The sequence below is a fragment of the Oncorhynchus clarkii genome, chromosome 30 (genome assembly GCF_045791955.1).
Source record: "Oncorhynchus clarkii lewisi isolate Uvic-CL-2024 chromosome 30, UVic_Ocla_1.0, whole genome shotgun sequence".
Classification (NCBI taxonomy): domain Eukaryota; kingdom Metazoa; phylum Chordata; class Actinopteri; order Salmoniformes; family Salmonidae; genus Oncorhynchus; species Oncorhynchus clarkii.
In genome coordinates, this window is record NC_092176.1 from 6,971,290 (window position 1) to 6,989,833 (window position 18,544).

Sequence of the window (18,544 nt, forward strand, 5' to 3'; positions counted from 1 at the left end):
CACACACACACACACACACACACACACACACACACACACACACACAGCCTTCAGGGAGGCCATCCCATCCCAATCATTCAAACACTGCAAGCGCTTCCCAATACTAAGGGATGGATAAAATATCCAACAACAATTTTCCGGTAGGTATTAGCTTAACATTTCTCCTCTATTCCCTGATCATTATAAACCAGTGAACATCAGTCATGGGCTCTTTACCTTATCTCCATGTGTCCATTTGACCACTCAACTCCTCCAAACCCCATCCCCAACTCCCTTTAAAAACAATTTGCTATTTGACATACAGGAATAACTATTGATTGACGGCTCGTATTACCGGAGGTTTGGGCAATGCAATGTTGCCAGGAGAGACTAATTCATTAATTTATCAATATTTATATTCGCAAAGGTTACTGAATTAAGCACTGAGATTGGATTGCTATAGAATTGACTGTCAGCAGGAAGAGAGTGGCCGTTTATTTAACAGAATCAAACCAGTTTTTGTTTCAGACAACTTCCTCCACAGCTCCTTATCAGAAGCTAAAATATTGGGCACTCTTTTCTTACTAATATAGAGCAGAGGAGGCTGGTGGGAGGAGCTATAGGAGGACAAACTCATTGTGATGACTGGAATGGAATGAATGGGTCATGTGTTTGATACTGTTCCATTAATTCCATTCCAGGCATCACAATGAGCCTGTCCTCCTATAGCTCGTCCCACCAGCCTCCTCTGGTGTACAGCGTAAGATACTGTACAGTATACCATTAGGACTGTGCATTTTCTCAATTGATCACAAAATAGACTGTGACTCAAATATCTTTGCCAGAGATATTGTCCAATAAGGCAAAGAGAAGTAGGTGTGAGTATTTACCTGGCTGGTACCTCTATGTTGGAGATGGCGTAGAAGTATTTGAGGAGGTTGTCTTTCTGGACGTAGGTTCCCCCCAGGGCCGGCCTCAGCAGCCTCAGTCTCAGGTTGGTGAAAGTGAAGAAGTCCCTCAGGCCCTTCATACTCTCCATGCGTGTGTACAGACTGTCCATGTTGAGCAGCTTGGGCCCTGTGAAGATAGTGAAGCGTGCCATCACCTCGAAGCGCAGCACCTTCTCGTTCTTGGAGCCCACCCAGCGAGAGTACTGCTCTGTGCAGATGACCCGCGTCACATTGGTGGCCGACAGGTCCTGCACCCGCTTAGCGGGCATGCCGAAGGCTTCCATGCAGTCGTCGGCGTAGAACTGGTAGGGCTGCCAGGTGCGCCCTTTGTCTAGGGACTTGTCCAGCACCATCATGGTGGGGCGGCCATACTCGAAGGTGACCTGAATGTCGTCGGTCAACTCCAGGCTCTTGTTCCAGGCCAGGGAGATGTTGGCCAGCAGGGGCTCCGGGTAGCGGCTCCATGTCACCGTCTGCCAATAGGTGATGAGGCCGCTGCGCTCACGATCCTGCATCAGCTGGGGAGGGTGAGCCAGGTCCGGGTTGGAGGCGTCACACTCGTCACTACACAGGTAGGGGTTCTCCTGAAAGAGGGAGATGGGGGGGAAAGAAAACTGGTTAATGTTGGAAAACACTGTTCATCTCCCTTCCCCATTAGAAAATAGAAAACATTTACTAGCTCATCACTTGTTAACATTCTATATCCTCCACACTGAACGAGTTCTTTGCTAGTATTCAGCATAGAATATATGACTCAGAAGAATGACTCCCTAAAAGGTTCCTGCATACTCAAAGTAGGCTACATAACTGATGTTTTTCATAGTATTTATTGGTTCTTTGCATGTCTTTGCGAATGAGAAATAAGTCAGATAAAATAAAAAAAAATAAAAAAAAAATCTTATATAGGCTACTAGCCCCACCAAAAAAAATACACCCAAGCAACATGAAACAACCAGGAAACAGATTTTCCAAAACAATCTGGTCAACCTCAGGTCCCCCTGAGACCATGTCTGTGTGCTTGTCCCAACATGCTCACCATATGTCCCCATGAAACAGTTTGTGAGCTCTGTTTGGTGAATAGCCATCTGGAAATTCCTACATACAGGGTGATAATTGCACATAATCTGGTTACAATGACACTAATTTAATGCACATTGTAAATTACAGTGTTGCATTGAATCAAATTTCATCATCACTCCAAAAAAGATCAGCGAGACTAGTGAAATGCGTTGCATACCTTAAAGTCCGACATTATATAGCTTCAACAGTGTCATAGATGTTTCACTTTACCTTGAAGCTGTAACACTGCTCTACTGACACACATGGATTACACACAGAATGGATTAACATGGGGGGTTGCCTACCAAGTGGTCATCCCTGACCTCTAAATCCCAGTGTCACATTGGTCGGCCTGAGTGCAAACTGTCACACGTCTTGTCATCAACAGTCATCCTCACTCACACGGTTTCCAGGCCTGGGTTCAGATACAGTATTTGAGAACATTTCAAATAGTATCTGTGTTTGATTGAGCTTGCCTGTTGCAATTTAACCAATCAAACATTTAAAAACATGGCACTCCAGGCAGGCTATTGGCAGTAGAATGGCCTTACTAAGGAGCTCAGTGACTTTCAACGTGGCACCTTAATAGGATGCCACATTTCCAACAAGTCAGTTAGTCAAAATTCTCCCCTGCTAGAGCTGCCCCGGTCAAATATAAGTGCTGTCATTGTGAAGTGGAAATGTCTAGGAGCAACAACGGCTCAGCTGTGAAGTGGTAGGCCACACAAGCGCACAGAACGGGACCGCCGAGTGCTGAAGCGCGTAGCGAGTAAAAATCATATTTTCTGCGGTTGCAAAACTCACTACTGAGTTCCAAAGTGCCTCTGGAAGCAACGTTAGCACAATAATTGTTCGTTGCGAGCTTCATGAAATGGGTTTCCATGGCTGAGCAGCCAAGCACTGGCTGGAGTGGTGTAAAGTTCGCCACCATTGGACTCTAGGTATGGCAGATGCCAGGAGAACGCTACCTGCCTCAATGCATAGTGCCACTGTAAAGTTTGGTGGAGGAGGAATAATGGTCTGGGGCTGTTTTTCATGGTTCAGGCTAGGCCCCTTAGTTTCAGTGGAGGGAAATCTTAACACTGCAGCATTACAATGACATTCTAGACGATTGTGTGCTTTCAAGTTTGTGGCAACAGTCAGGGGAAGACACTTTCTTGTTTCAGCATAGCAATGCCCACATGCACAAAGCAAGGTCCATACAGAAATGGTTTGTCGAGATCATTGTGGAAGAACTTGACTGGCCTGCACAGAGCCCTGACCTCAACCCCATCAAACACCTTTGGGATGAATTGGAACGCCAACTGTGAGCCAGGCCTAATTATGACTGAATGGAAGCAAGTCCCAGCAGCAAAGTTCTAACATCTAGTGGAAAGCCTTCCCAGAAGAGTGGAGGCTGTTATAGCAGCAAAGGGGTGACCAACTCTATATTAATGCCCATGATTTTGGAATGAGATGTTCGACGAACAGGTGTCCACATACTTTTGGTAATGTACTGTACATTCTTTCCCCTTTATGTCAATGGTGTTATGAGAGCCACACACAACAGGTGCCCAAGCCAGAGCCTCAGCTTCTTCTACCTTTAGCCCACAATCCTTGCCTCCTTCTGCAGAGCACACAAATCCAGTTCAACTGCTACACCAGGTGGCTTTCACCACTAAACCGCTCCAGCAATTATCCACACTGGATTCCTGTCACAGTTAAAGAGCAACCCAGTGCTAAGTAGACTGTTTGCCCACCTCTCAGTGACAGCCTCAGGGAATTCAGAATGGATCTCTCTCTCTATCTCTCTCTCTCTCACACACACTGGAGGAGAACCACGCACTTTGATCCCCTTTCACTGACCAATAGGTTTCTTGTGTGTTTGAGATAATCCAACATTCTATCCTCATTGACAACAGAGGGTTTTTCCTCTCTGCTAGAGTGGAAGCCCTCCACTGATCTCCCCTTTAAGCTGTGGTTTGATGGCATTAGGAAGGCAGCTCCATCGATGAGGTTCAGACACCCTGACTGTGAGTGGCTGGGGATCACTGACCTCTCTCCTGAAGAAGACCTGGCCAGTTTATTCACTGAGTCAGAGTCCAGTTGACATTGTTAAGTCCAATCAGAAGGACATCTGTGGACCTGCACTGACCGAAATAGATGGGAAGGATGAGGAAGAGACAAAAAGTGTGTGTTGCGGAAATGGAGAGGAGAGGTCATGTAAGAGGAGACGAGTCGAAACGAGAGGACCAGGATGATAAAACTAGAAAGGCAGTTGAGCCCAGAGATTTGGACGGTACCTCAGTCCACAAACATGCCCAACTGCATTGGTGTAGATGGGGAGCATTGAGCCATGTACTGTATGGGAAGCTAGTGTTTAGAGCTGCTATTCCCTCAGCTGGTGAGATGCGTTTCCTCGCTTGACTTAATTAATGTGAAGGAAGCTCCTGATACAACATCTGGAAAACAGCAGCCTAATTATACCAGAGACAAAACAGGCCGCACAAGACCCTCACCTGTCCCAGCACGGGCCACTGCCTACTGTTTTAAATCTGCGCGCGCGCGCACACACACACACACACACACACACACACACACACCATTTCACACTGTATTATGTTCATAGCACCATTAAAAAGTTGTTCATCTGTGGTCATCAGCATAAATTAGAATGTAATCAATCAAAAACCTTTCTTGAAGAATATTGTATCTCCCTGAAAGGATGACAGAGGATTATCATACGCACAACTTAATTTGAAGAATCATCCAGGACCTGCAGTGGCATGAAAACAGGCGAATGGAGATGATTGCATGTGGGAAATGTGAAACGGGATGAAATCGCTACCCTTTGGGAACACAGGACAAGGGGCTGAAGCTGCCAGGACTCATGTAAAATGAATGACACAGGACAGAACTGACCAAAGCGGCACGTTAGTGACAATACATTAACTCTCCACCGGTAGGATAAATATGGTGACATATCCTCACATGATCTAATCTGAACATGTGTTTTAACCTACTGCAAATAGCGTACCAAATTGAAGTCCTTACTATAGTGCACTCCACTGCTGTGCTGCAACCTGCACTGTTATTTTTAGTTCCTGCTGTTTGGGCATTTTAAAATGAGCAAATGCAATGTGGGGCAGGATTATATCTAATATGTTGCAACCATTACTGTTGAAAAGAGTACTTGTAATTAATCATTTGAGGTCACAGGATGGAGAGTGGTAGTGATGCCTCACTTCAGTTACGGACAAGGTCTGGCTCCTCTCTTCGTCTTTCAATGTGTGTGTAATTACATCAGTAGTGGGTCGAGATTTGTCGTTTTGCTTAGCTCCCTCCCTCCTTCCCTCCTCTGCTCATTAAGCAATGCTACACACAGAGTGCACCCCCCTCCCAGCACCAGCTAACATCATGCATGGGGGGGGGGGGGGGGGGGCACTGACTAAAAATGCAACGGCATCTCCTGAGGGGCCTAGTGGCTGAAATGTGCTCTAAATCATTCATGAGCCAGAAAGCTTTCCAACGAAAGCCAGCATACTCATTCTGGGGATGGCTTATTCTAATCAATGATGTTGCTTTCCGAAAGGAAAGCATGAAAAACGTTGTCAATTGAGTGCACTCAATTGACAAGTCCAAAGCATGTAATTGATGTAAAATGGGCTACAGAACACTATCATATTGCACTGTATGAGTCATGGCAAGTCTAAATATGCGACTGTGTCTAGCTGTATTGGGTAGCCCTTTGGTAATGGGCCACTCATGGCACATTTACCTTTCCATAAGATGAATGGTCAGATCACTGGAGGAACGATAATTTACCAAAGAGCTTCTTGCCATAGAAGCACGTCGACACTGAGTCTTCCTTCTTCAACAGCACAGTCAACAGGAGGCCACTTTACATTTCATAAAATGTTCATGACTAGACTACTTTGGGGCCAAAGAGAGGCCAACAAGTCTTTCACTTTAAACTGGTCAATGGTCATTAAGAATCATATTGTGGCTGATCAGCATTTCTTGAAGTAGTAGGCTTAACAGTATGCCAACAGCCAAACCAACCTGCTGCATCCCTGGCTTCCGTCTAAAGCTAAGCAGGGTTGGACCTGGTCAGGGCTTGGATGGGAGAATGCATGGCAAAATCAAGTTGCTGCTGGAATTGATGTTGGAGAGCCAGTTGAGGGGTGTAAGGTGGACAAATTCCCCCGGGGGGGAAGTGATGAGGAAGCTACCCTGCACAGGGTGCCTTTCATTGGACGAGACATAAACCTTGACTGTCAGTCCGGACATCCTGTGGTCTCCAAAGATCTCTTAACACTCATGGCAAGAGATTGGATGGTACCCATGTCCTGACTAAAGTCCCAACCTGGCTCATGCTATCATAGCTCTCTCTAATTATCCCCAGCTTCAATTTGGCAAAATCCAGGCTAACCTCTCCACTACCACATCCAATGTGTAGTTAGTAATCTGGCACAAAAAAAAAAGCTGCGATTAGCATTACACAGGTGGATGCTACATATTTCTGCATGTTTAGTTGCAATGTGATGATCATAATTACCATTGGTGATATTTAGGATGTTAACAGTGACTTGTCTCTTACCACAAAGACAGATGCTCAAATCAGAGTGAGTGATTGACAAGTCTAAGGCTATATAACAATTGATAACCAGGAGTTTCAGGTAACACACTATAAAATTGTATATGGTATGCTCTGTGATCATGGTTTGATCGTCCTCTCTTCATGGGTTCCAAAAGTACAACCCAGCTGGACAAATCATATATTTGCTTGTTTTACAATCAAGCCCTCGGCTGGATTCCCACAGCAACATTGTCAGCCTCTCTTATAGAAATGAACCTCACCCATGTCAGCACTCTCCCAAAAAACAGGAGCATACCATATATATATATATATATATATATACACACACACACACACTACTCAAAAAAATAAAGGGAACACTAAAATAACACATCCTAGATCTGAATGAATGAAATATTCTTATTAAATACTTTTTTCTTTACATAGTTGAATGTGCTGACAACAAAATCACACAAAAAAGATCAATGGAAATCAAATTTATCAACCCATGGAGGTCTGGATTTGGAGTCACACTCAAAATTAAAGTGGAAAACCACACTACAGGCTGATCCAACTTTGATGTAATGTCCTTAAAACAAGTCAAAATGAGACTCAGTAGGGTGTGCGGCCTCCATGTGCCTGTATGACCTCCCTACAATGCCTGGGCATGCTCCTGGTGAGGTGGTGGATGGTCTCCTGAGGGATCTCCTCCCAGACCTGGACTAAAGCATCCGCCAACTCCTGGACAGTCTGTGGTGCAACGTGGCGTTGGTGGATGGAGCGAGACATGATGTCCCAGATGTGCTCAATTGGATTCAGGTCTGGGGAACAGGCGGGCCAGTCCATAGCATCAATTCCTTCCTCTTGCAGGAACTGCTGACACAATCCAGCCACATGAGGTCTAGCATTGTCTTGCATTAGGAGGAACCCAGGGCCAACCGCACCAGCATATGGTCTCACAAGGGGTCTGAGGATCTCATCTCGGTACCTAATGGCAGTCAGGCTACCTCTGGCGAGTACATGGAGGGCTGTGCGGCCCCCCAAAGAAATGCCACCCCACACCATGACTGACCCACCGCCAAACCGGTCATGCTGGAGGATGTTGCAGGCAGCAGAACGTTCTCCACGGCGTCTCCAGACTCTGTCACGTCTGTCACATGTGCTCAGTGTGAACCTGCTTTCATCTGTGAAGAGCACAGGGCGCCAGTGGCGAATTTGCCAATCTTAGTGTTCTCTGGCAAATGCCAAACGTCCTGCACGGTGTTGGGCTGTAAGCACAACCCCCACCTGTGGACGTCGGGCCCTCATACCACCCTCATGGAGTCTGTTTCTGACCGTTTGAGCAGACTCATGCACATTTGTGGCCTGCTGGAGGTCATTTTGCAGGGCTCTGGCAGTGCTCCTCCTTGCACAAAGGCGGAGGTAGCGGTCCTGTTGCTGGGTTGTTGCCCTCCTACGGCCTCCTCCACGTCTCCTGATGTACTGGCCTGTCTCCTGGTAGCGCCTCCATGCTCTGGACACTACGCTGACAGACACAGCAAACCTTCTTGCCACAGCTCGCATTGATGTGCCATCCTGGATGAGCTGCACTACCTGAGCCACTTGTGTGGGTTGTAGACTCCGTCTCATGCTACCACTAGAGTGAAAGCACCGCCAGCATTCAAAAGTGACCAAAACATCCGCCAGGAAGCATAGGAACTGAGAAGTGGTCTGTGGTCCCTACCTGCAGAACCACTCCTTTATTGGGGGTGTCTTGCTAATTGCCTATAATTTCCACCTGTTGTCTATTCCATTTGTACAATAGCATGTGCAATTTAGTGTCAATCAGTGTTGCTTCCTAAGTGGACAGTTTGATTTCACAGAAGTGTGATTGACTTGGAGTTACATTGGGTTGTTTAAGTGTTCCCTTTACTTTTGAGCAGTGTATATATAGTACACTCAAGCTTACAGCTTTACAGGATACAAAATACTACATATAAATGTACATTTATAACCCTAAAGTTACTATTCATATGAGCTCATGGTGTTGCACCGCTCATACTGCTAGAGTGTTAAACAGCGTTATAAATAAACGGTATCACTCAAGGTGTGATTCCCTGTAGGGAGGCACAAACACAATAACAAACCTAATCTAATGATATTGTTTGAGACAAACAAAATTAACTTGGTTAAATAACCTGATATACTGTCGTGTAGACTTAGTGTGTTTCATTCTGAAAACAGCAGGCCAAAGCAGAAATGATTCGTTTAATTGAATATTGCTGCTGCTATATTTTTTCATTTAGTCATATTTAATCTTTATAGAAAATATAAATAGCATGTGTATTTTATTATTTAAGTTATTCTATAGCACTATTCTGTTCTGTTCTAATCTATTCTATTGGTTTATACACCGGTTGGGTCTAATCCTGGATGCTGATTGGATAAAACCGCATTCCAGCTGATGTCTATTCCACAAATTACCACCAGCTAAAGCTATTGCGTTGAAAAGCCTATTTGCTCTGTTCCATCTCAGTGCGCAATCCACTGTCGGGGGTGAGGGGAGGGGGCTCCTGTGGCTGAATGGAAGCAACTCCCCGCAGAAATGTTGGTGGAAAGCCTTTCCAGAAGAGTGGAGGCTGTTGCAACAGCAAAGGGGGACCAACTCCATATTAATACCTATAATTTCTGGAATGAGATGTTCGACGAGCAGGTATTCACATACTTTTGGCCATGTAGTGTATCTATTGAGGCAGTGATTCCAAAATAAATGTAATTGTGTCTTGAAGTCTTGTTTGCATTTTCACTATAATAACAAGTAGCCTACTGAAAGTAGGTTTCAACTCTTATGTCCCGAGTTGTCTCATAGAAAAGGTACATATTCCTGCCATCTTGTTCGAGATCAAAGTTTCTCATCTCATATCTAGGATCAGATACCCTAACGATATCCTAATATCTAGGAAAACCTTCCATGTCAGTTTTTCATCACTCTTTTTGATAGACAAAACTTCAAAGTGTAGGCCTATAAAAATCATCTAAGTATAAAACTAGTGCTGGTGGTTACACCAACTGAATTCAAACTTAAACTTACCAGGGTACAGAACCTCTCCGGGGGGTTGCCGCAAGTGATGCCAGGAGGATCCACTCTAATTTGCACGAACTCCTTCATAGCCATTGGTTTTGGCTGGCACGCATAAAACTCCCATGTTGGTCCATCGTCCGTACTAAACAGCGACTTGCATATGTCATACTGGCCAAGGGTCAGAGTAACAAAGTGCAAAAGAAAAAGCACCTGTGAGAGCATGGCACTCGTAGAGACCACACCCATGGTCCCAGACCGAGAGTCCGGAGGGAAGAGGGAAGTGGTGCCACCGTCGGTCCACACAGGGAGAGGATCAGCTTGGAATCCGGTTGGTTTTCATGTTGGGAGAGACATGCCGCTTGCAGGATACAGCCTTACAACTCTGCTGGTTTTGTATACAAATGTATGCCTGCCTAAATAAGTTACACTTCTGTTTTGAAGTATTTGTTATCTTATGTTAAAAACAATTCAAATTAAAGTATTACTTTAAATTATAGTTACAATAACTTATTTTATTAGAAATGTATACAACGCTAAATCTTTCTCAGATCGACCCCCTTTGGCACTCCAGGCAAGCCATGCTAAAAGCAGTCGATATGTCCATGAGTAGAGCATTGAGAATATTCCCGCTGTCCACTCAGAAGCTCTCTAGATGAGATTTTGTTGTGTTTTCACGTCAGTCAAAGGAAGTATTTACATGCTCCATCGTTGGCTATATTGAGAAGGAGAAAATACAATAATTTATTAAACATTTAACTTTTTGGGGGTGAAATTGCCACTCACATTTCCACACAAAAAAGGCAAACTAAAACTATATCTAATAAGCTACTGCTACTATACAGATTATTTTATTTCGTTTTTACAACTAGCAATTAGGTTAAACATATCTTTCATTAGAGGAACTTGAACCCATTTGAAATCTGTTCAAATTAATATCGGTAGGCTATACCGTAGCTTACAAATAAATAATATTGTAACCTTTCATGTTTGTTTTCACAACCAATCTATATTCACAAGACTACCCTAATTAAGGAATTTCCCAAACATAACTGCAAGTAAAAAAATATATACCCTCGTCCCCACAGACAGTCTGTTGCGCTCTTGGCTTTGCCAACTATTGCCATCAGAGGTAATATAATTGTCGAGAACTTCTCACTGGCAGATGGTGACAGACCTAGGCTGTAGTCTACAATTGGCAAATAAAAATAACTAATTTGATCAAATGGTATCATGTTTGGACTTGTCCTATAATGTGGACAACTGATGTTCTTTACGTTGATGCACTTTCCAAACCTCTGAAATTCTCTGAAGTGTGTAGCCTAATGCTGCCTTCAAATGTAGGCTATAATGGTTGATTATAAGAAACAACTGTAGCAAGTCACTGGTTGCAAGATTATAAGCATTATAGTCCTATACAATTTTGAAGGTGCACGGTTACAACAGTTACTATCCTCTATGTTCACGGTGGAACTCGAACACTTACCAAATTGCTCCGGGAAAATAGGATCTTTCTGTCATGGGTGCATCCTTTGCAAAAGTGTTAGCAGCATTCAAAAGCCTCAGCATTGGTTCGTCGTTGAAATAAAGCTTAACGTTACCGTATTCCCTTCTGTAAGAGGATTAGATGAGATGCTCTCCCCTTCTGTTTGTTTCCCTTCTGTTTTTATACTTTGAGGAAAGCAGTGCGTTAGGATGGTATCCCATACATCCCGTACGCACAATAGTTGACTTCTTGTTCGAAATATATTATATTTCAATACTTTTTCCAGAAGTGGTACTGCCTCAATTAATGTTCCGTTACTTTTTGCGATTTCGGTTTTGTCCTAGGCGCTCAAGGGCAGAAGGAAAGAGCTCGCTCTCTCTCTCTCTCTCTCTCTCTCTCTCGACCTCACTTTCCCCTATGCATAAACACACTCGCTTATTTCATAAATTCCCTCCTGCCATTGTTCTCCTGCTCTCTTCTCGTTTCCACATTTAGCTATCAGTATCTGATTTGCAAACTACGTGTGTGTGAAGCAGGTACGCAACTTTTACCGGTCAGAAATATAACCACCCCATGAGCCGATCGGGCTACCCGTCCTGCTTAAAGGAGCAGCTCAAAAATCACTCAAGGCAGACATAAGGATCTCTAGTTTTCGCTAAGCAATAGGCTAACACAACACTGTTTAACAGTTAAACAACTTGAAGTTCCTATATGGCTCTTAAAGCATTAGCGCATGCATATTCAACACAGTGCAGGCGTCCCCAATTTTGTAACGGTTTCTCTTGAGCGGATGGTCAGCGGCCAGAACATAGTTATAAATAATTTGAACACTGCAAATTGACTGCAAGAATCCCAAACAGATATAGTATTTGACAAAAACAGAATAATTTCAAACCTTGATTACATTGGGATACGATCGCATATGTCTCTATTGATGCGTGGGAATAATTGTGAACGGATTTCCAAAGTTAAAATCCATTTGAGCTGATTTCCTGGTGATTTTACAGTGAAAATTATACATAGAAAAAATATATAGCCAATTTATAGGATATATACATAGCTCAGATAACTTGGGTGGCCAAATAAAATCTACCACAACCAATCCCCAACAGGGAGCCGTGTGGCAAATTTGGCCCGTGGTTGATTTTAATTTGGCTACTCAAGTTCTGAGCAAAACATATATTGCATATATAGCCTATAAAATTGGCTATATATTTTTTATATGTATAATTTTAACAAACTAACTTATTCTATTTACATTGTTGACAATTTCATTAGCCTACTTAATACCCAATTAAGCTGGATAGTAAAAACACATTTTTAAAAAGCAGCCAAAACCCTTAATTTGCAACTTTTGGATGGGTGTATTTGAAGTAACAACATCAAAGCCTAAGGGGGCTTCCCATGGAAGAACACTAAGTTGAGCTGTCCATGGTCCTGATGCGTGGCCACACAGACCAATGGGTGTAAACAGCCTCCACATTTCTATAGGTCATCCGAGGCCAAATTATTGTCACAGACAGACACGGACACTGACAATGCACAATGTTTGTAGACAGCAATATAAAAGGTAGTTAAAAATGATTTAAGAAGTAGTTGAATGGGCAAATGTATACTGGCAGTGAGCAAATGAGAAGACAGCAGGCATGGAAAGCGTGAACTACATTTCCCTTGCTACGCACTGCATCTCGATGACGGTGTTTATGCGACGTTCATCTCAGCGTGCGAAAAAAAATGGCGGACGCAATGAACGTTGGTGTGAATTTAGAAGCATTTTCTCAAGCAATAAGTGCTATTCAGGCACTTCGTTCAAGTGTAACAAGGGTTTTTGACTCTCTGAAAGATGGGATGAAAAACAAAGAAACCCTCGAAGGACGCGAAAAGGTTTTTATTACCGAGTTTCAAGATAACCTGCAGTCTGTGAATCGCGACTTGAAGTGAGTAGCTGTAACGTTAAGTGCTAACGTTAGCTAGGTACATCTTTGTTGTAAACACACAAGTTAGCGTGCTAGATAGGCGTGAGGAATGAATGTTATCTAACTAAAAAGTTATTTCCAACTAGCTAGTATCCATGACTTAGCTGAAGTGTAAATGGTGTGTGTGCGCAACGTTAGCCTAGCTTATACAGACCATTGCTAAATAAAGTGTGCGCGCGCAAGTGACATTTGTCATAGCATCTAACGTTAGCTAGCAAAACAAAACATACTGCCATTCTTGTAGGCACCTCTATTTTGAATGTATTTTAAATTGTGAAACGTGTAGCTAGCCAAGTTCACATTACTTTGATGTGAAAGCAAAAGTTGAACTCCCAGAAGGAATGGTCTAACGTGCCTCAATGCTGCAAAAAAGTTTTTTTCTACACTGAACAAAAATATAAACGCAACATGTTAAGTGTTGGTCCCATGTTTCATGAGCTGAAATAAAATAACCCAGAATTGTTCCATATGCACAAATCTTCTCTCAAATTTTTTTTACATCCCTGTTATTTACCATTTCTCAAGATAATCCATCCACCTGACAGGTGTGGCATACAGTGGCTTTTTCCTATTTTGTTTCCTTACAACCTGGAATTAAAATTTATTTTTGGGGGGAGTTTGTATCGTTTGAGTTAAACACTTTGAAAATGCTAAATATTTTTTGTGGAATAAACAAGAAATAAGCCAAAACAGAACTTGAGCGTGCATAACTATTCACCCCCAAAAATGCAATACTTTGTAGAGCCACATTTTGCAGCAATTACAGCGGCAAGTCTCTTGGGGTATGTCTCTATAAGCTCGGCACATCTAGCCACTGGGATTTTTGGCCATTCTTCAAGGCAAAACTGCTCCAGCTCCTTCAAGTTTGATGGGTTCTGCTGGTGTACAGCAATCTAAGTCATACCACATATTCTCAATTGTATTGAGGTCTGGGCTTTGACTAGGCCATTTAAATGTTCCCCTTAAACCACTAGTGTTGCTTTAGCAGTATGCCTAGGGTCATTGTCCTGCTGGAAGGTGAACCTCTGTTCCAGTCTCAAATCTCTGGAAGACTGAAACAGGTTTCCCTCAATAATTTCCCTGTATTTAGCGCCATCCATCCCTTACCAGTTTCCCAGTCCCTGACGATGAAAAACATCCCCCCAGCATGATGCTGCCACCACCACGCTTCACTGTGTGGATGGTGTTCTCAGGGTGATGAGGTGTTGGGTTTGCGCCAGACATAGCATTTTCCTTGATGTCCAAAAAGCTCAATTTTAGTCTCATCTGACCAGAGTACCGTCTTCCATATGTCTGGGGAGTCTCCTACATGCCTTTTGGCGAACACCAAATGCTTTTGCTTATTTTTTTCCTTTAAGCAATGGCTTTTCCTGGCCAGTCTTCCGTAAAGCCCAGCTATGTGGAGTGTATGTCTTAAAGTGTTCCTATGGACAGATATTCCAATCTCTGCTGTGGAGCTTTGCAGCTCCTGCAGGGTTATCTTTGGTCTCTTTGTTGCCTCTGATTAAATGGTCCATGAGTTTTGGTGGGTGGCCATCTCTTGGCAGGTTTGTTTTGGTGCCATATTCTTTCAATTTTTTAAATCATGTATTCAATGGTACTCTGTGGGATGTTCAAAGTTTGATCTTTTTTTTATAACCCAACCCTTCTCTGTACTTCTCCACAACTTTGTCGCTGACCTGTTTTGATAGCTCACTGGTCTTCATGGTGCCGCTAGCTTGGTGGTGCCCCTTGCTAAGTGGTGTTGCAGACTCTGGGGCCTTTCAGAACAGCTGTATATATATACTGAGATCATGTGATACTTAGATTGCACACAGGTGGATGTTATTTAACTAACTATGTGACTTCTGAAGGTAATAAATTGCACCAGATCTTATTTAGGGGCTTCATAGCAAAGGGGTGAATACGTATGCATGCACCACTTTTCCATTTTTTGTAGAATTTTTGTTAATTTTAATTTTAATTTTTAATTCACCAATTTTGACTATTTTGTGTGTGTCCATTACATGAAATCCAAATAAATATCCATTTAAATTACAGGTTGTAATGCAATAAAATAGGAAAAACGCCAAGGGGGATGGATACTTTTGCAAGGCACTGTATCAAGAAGCTGATTAAAGAGCATGATCCTTAAACAGGTGTAGGGTTCCACATTTTGGGGAATATTCAAAGGTGGGAATTAACAGGAATATATGGGAATTAACAGAAATATATGCAAATGTAATATTAATACTATTGTGGATGTTTTTTGCATTATTTGCTATATTTACCATATAATATGGAGACAGAAACATAAACCTTTTACCTCTAATGAGTAGACATAATTGCAAATGATTAAAGCCTTCCAATAATAAAAAAAATAAAAAATACTATTTAGTTACGAATTTAACTTTAATTAAATTAGTTGACTCTTCACATGGGATGATATCACTGGACAACAAAAGAAAGGGAATATTGAATGATCACCAATGATCCATCGCATCTCCAAAAAACATTTTCAACATCTGTAAAATTAGTCTACAAACTAAAGCTTTGATTGTCTTCCTCTCAGGCTCCCATGTCTTCTCCCTGGACATCCTCAATGTCCACCTCTTGAACATCAGACTCTGAGGCCTCATCTTTACTGTCACTTTCCAACCTTGTTGAGGATGGCTTGTTGTCAGGCTCAAAAAGCATTTTTCAACCCTTGTATTGGTCAGCCTTTTGCGTGCTTTGGTGTGTGGTTTCCCAAACAAGGACCAGTTGCGCTCTGAGGCGGCTGATGTTGGTGGGATTTGGAGGATGGTGGAGGCAACATGGGAAAGAGCCTCAGATCCACTAAGTCCCTTCCACACGGTGGCCGATGAGATATGTTTGCACGACTGCCATATTACATCTCCATCCCAATGCCCTTGCTTGGAAGTGTATTTCGCCAGACTGCCAAGAACTTTGCCCTCATCCAGGCCATGGTGGCGAGACACGGTTGTGATGACACCATAGGCCTTGTTGATCTCTGCACCAGACAGGATGCTCTTGCCAGCATACTTGGGGTCCAACATGTACACTGTGTATGGGCGTCAGGCAGAAGTCTTCAAGCTTTTTGATGTATTTCAGAACTGCAGTTTCCTCTGCTTGGAGCAACAGTGAAGTGGGCAGGGCAGTACGGATTTCTTCTCTTACATCTGCAAGCAGAGTCTGAACATCAGACAGGATGGCACTGTCTCCCGCAAGCTGTGCAATGGCTACTACTATAGGTTTCAGGATTTTCAGGCTGCTTACCACTCTCTCCCAAAATACATCACCCAGGAGGATCCTCTTGATGGGGCTGTCTATATCGGCAGACTGTGATATGGCCATTTCTTGGAGAGACTCCTTTCCCTCCAGGAGACTGTCAAACATGATGACAACACCACCCCAATGGGTGTTGCTGGGCAGGTTCAATGTGGTGCTCTATTCTTCTCACTTTGCTTGGTGAGGTAGATTTCTGCTACAACTTGATGACCCTTCACATACCTACCCATTTCCTTGGCTCTCTTGTAGAGTGTATCCATTGTTGTCAGTTACATGATGTCCCTGAGGAGCAGATTCAATGCATGAGCAGCACAGCCAATGGGTGTGATGTGAGGGTAGGACTCCTCCACTTTAGACCAAGCGGCCTTCATGCAAATACCTTCTGTGGTCCAAGATAAATGATGACTGCCTTCAGTTCAATACACATTGTCTGTGAGCATCAGAGGTGAACCAGTTACAGTGCCTTGCGAAAGTATTCGGCCCCCTTGAACTTTGCGACCTTTTGCCACATTTCAGGCTTCAAACATAAAGATATAAAACTGTATTTTTTTGTGAAGAATCAACAACAAGTGGGACACAATCATGAAGTGGAACGACATTTATTAGATATTTCAAACTTTTTTAACAAATCAAAAACTGAAAAATTGGGGGTGCAAAATTATTCCGCCCCTTTACTTTCAGTGCAGCAAACTCTCTCCAGAAGTTCAGTGAGGATCTCTGAATGATCCAATGTTGACCTAAATGACTAATGATGATAAATACAATCCACCTGTGTGTAATCAAGTCTCCGTATAAATGCACCTGCACTGTGATAGTCTCAGAGGTCCGTTAAAAGCGCAGAGAGCATCATGAAGAACAAGGAACACACCAGGCAGGTCCGAGATACTGTTGTGAAGAAGTTTAAAGCCGGATTTGGATACAAAAAGATTTCCCAAGCTTTAAACATCCCAAGGAGCACTGTGCAAGCGATAATATTGAAATGGAAGGAGTATCAGACCACTGCAAATCTACCAAGACCTGGCCGTCCCTCTAAACTTTCAGCTCATACAAGGAGAAGACTGATCAGAGATGCAGCCAAGAGGCCCATGATCACTCTGGATGAACTGCAGAGATCTACAGCTGAGGTGGGAGACTCTGTCCATAGGACAACAATCAGTCGTATATTGCACAAATCTGGCCTTTATGGAAGAGTGGCAAGAAGAAAGCCATTTCTTAAAGATATCCATAAAAAGTGTCGTTTAAAGTTTGCCACAAGCCACCTGGGAGACACACCAAACATGTGGAAGAAGGTGCTCTGGTCAGATAAAACCAAAATTGAACTTTTTGGCCACAATGCAAAACGTTATGTTTGGCGTAAAAGCAACACAGCTGAATACACCATCCCCACTGTCAAACATGGTGGTGGCAGCATCATGGTTTGGGCCTGCTTTTCTTCAGCAGGGACAGGGAAGATGGTTAAAATTGATGGGAAGATGGATGGAGCCAAATACAGGACCATTCTGGAAGAAAACCTGATGGAGTCTGCAAAAGACCTGAGACTGGGACGGAGATTTGTCTTCCAACAAGACAATGATCCAAAACATAAAGCAAAATCTACAATGGAATGGTTCAAAAATAAACATATCCAGGTGTTAGAATGGCCAAGTCAAAGTCCAGACCTGAATCCAATTGAGAATCTGTGGAAAGAACTGAAAACTGCTGTTCACAAATGCTCTCCATCCAACCTCACTGAGCTCGAGCTGTTTTGCAAGGAGGAATGGGAAAAAATGTCAGTCTCTCGATGTGCAAAACTGATAGAGACATACCCCAAGCGACTTACAGCTGTAATCGCAGCAAAAGGTGGCGCTACAAAGTATTAACTTAAGGGGGCTGAATAATTTTGGGGGCTGAATAAAATGCAGAGGCCAAATTCAAATAAATTACTATAAAAATCAAACTTTCATTAAATCAAGATAGCAAATTAAAGCTACCCTTGTTGTGAATCCAGCCAACATGTCAGATTTCAAAAAGGCTTTTAGGCAAAAGCAAACGATGCTATTATCTGAGGATAGCACCTCCGTAAACAAAGAGAGAAACCATATTTCAACCCTGCAGGCGCGACACAAAACGCAGAAATAAAAATATAGTTAATGTCTTACCTTTGACAAGCTTCTTTTGTTTGCCCTCCAATATGTCGCATAAACATCACAAATGTTATTTTTGTTTGAT

At 43.0% G+C, this 18,544-nt stretch overlaps 2 protein-coding genes across 3 annotated transcripts in view; one reads left to right on the plus strand and one right to left on the minus strand.

Annotated features, from left to right (window-relative positions):
• Positions 1–11,276, minus strand: part of LOC139389938 (netrin-G2-like) — a 60,600-nt gene extending 49,324 nt beyond the window's left edge. For both annotated transcript variants that reach the window (XM_071136975.1, XM_071136974.1), the window contains exons 1-3: positions 11,091–11,276; positions 9,617–10,319; positions 870–1,513 (exon numbers count right to left, since the gene is read on the minus strand). In XM_071136975.1, the coding sequence (XP_070993076.1) occupies positions 870–1,513; positions 9,617–9,853 (881 nt within the window). In that variant the 5' untranslated portion in view covers positions 9,854–10,319; positions 11,091–11,276. The remainder of the gene's footprint in view (positions 1–869; positions 1,514–9,616; positions 10,320–11,090) is intronic.
• A 1,530-nt stretch (positions 11,277–12,806) lies between these two features.
• The window catches only part of LOC139389990 (mediator of RNA polymerase II transcription subunit 27-like), a 100,738-nt gene continuing 95,000 nt past the window's right edge, over positions 12,807–18,544 (plus strand). Inside the window, exon 1 of the mRNA XM_071137057.1 lies at positions 12,807–13,027. Within this exon, the coding sequence (XP_070993158.1) occupies positions 12,825–13,027 (203 nt within the window). The 5' untranslated portion in view covers positions 12,807–12,824. The remainder of the gene's footprint in view (positions 13,028–18,544) is intronic.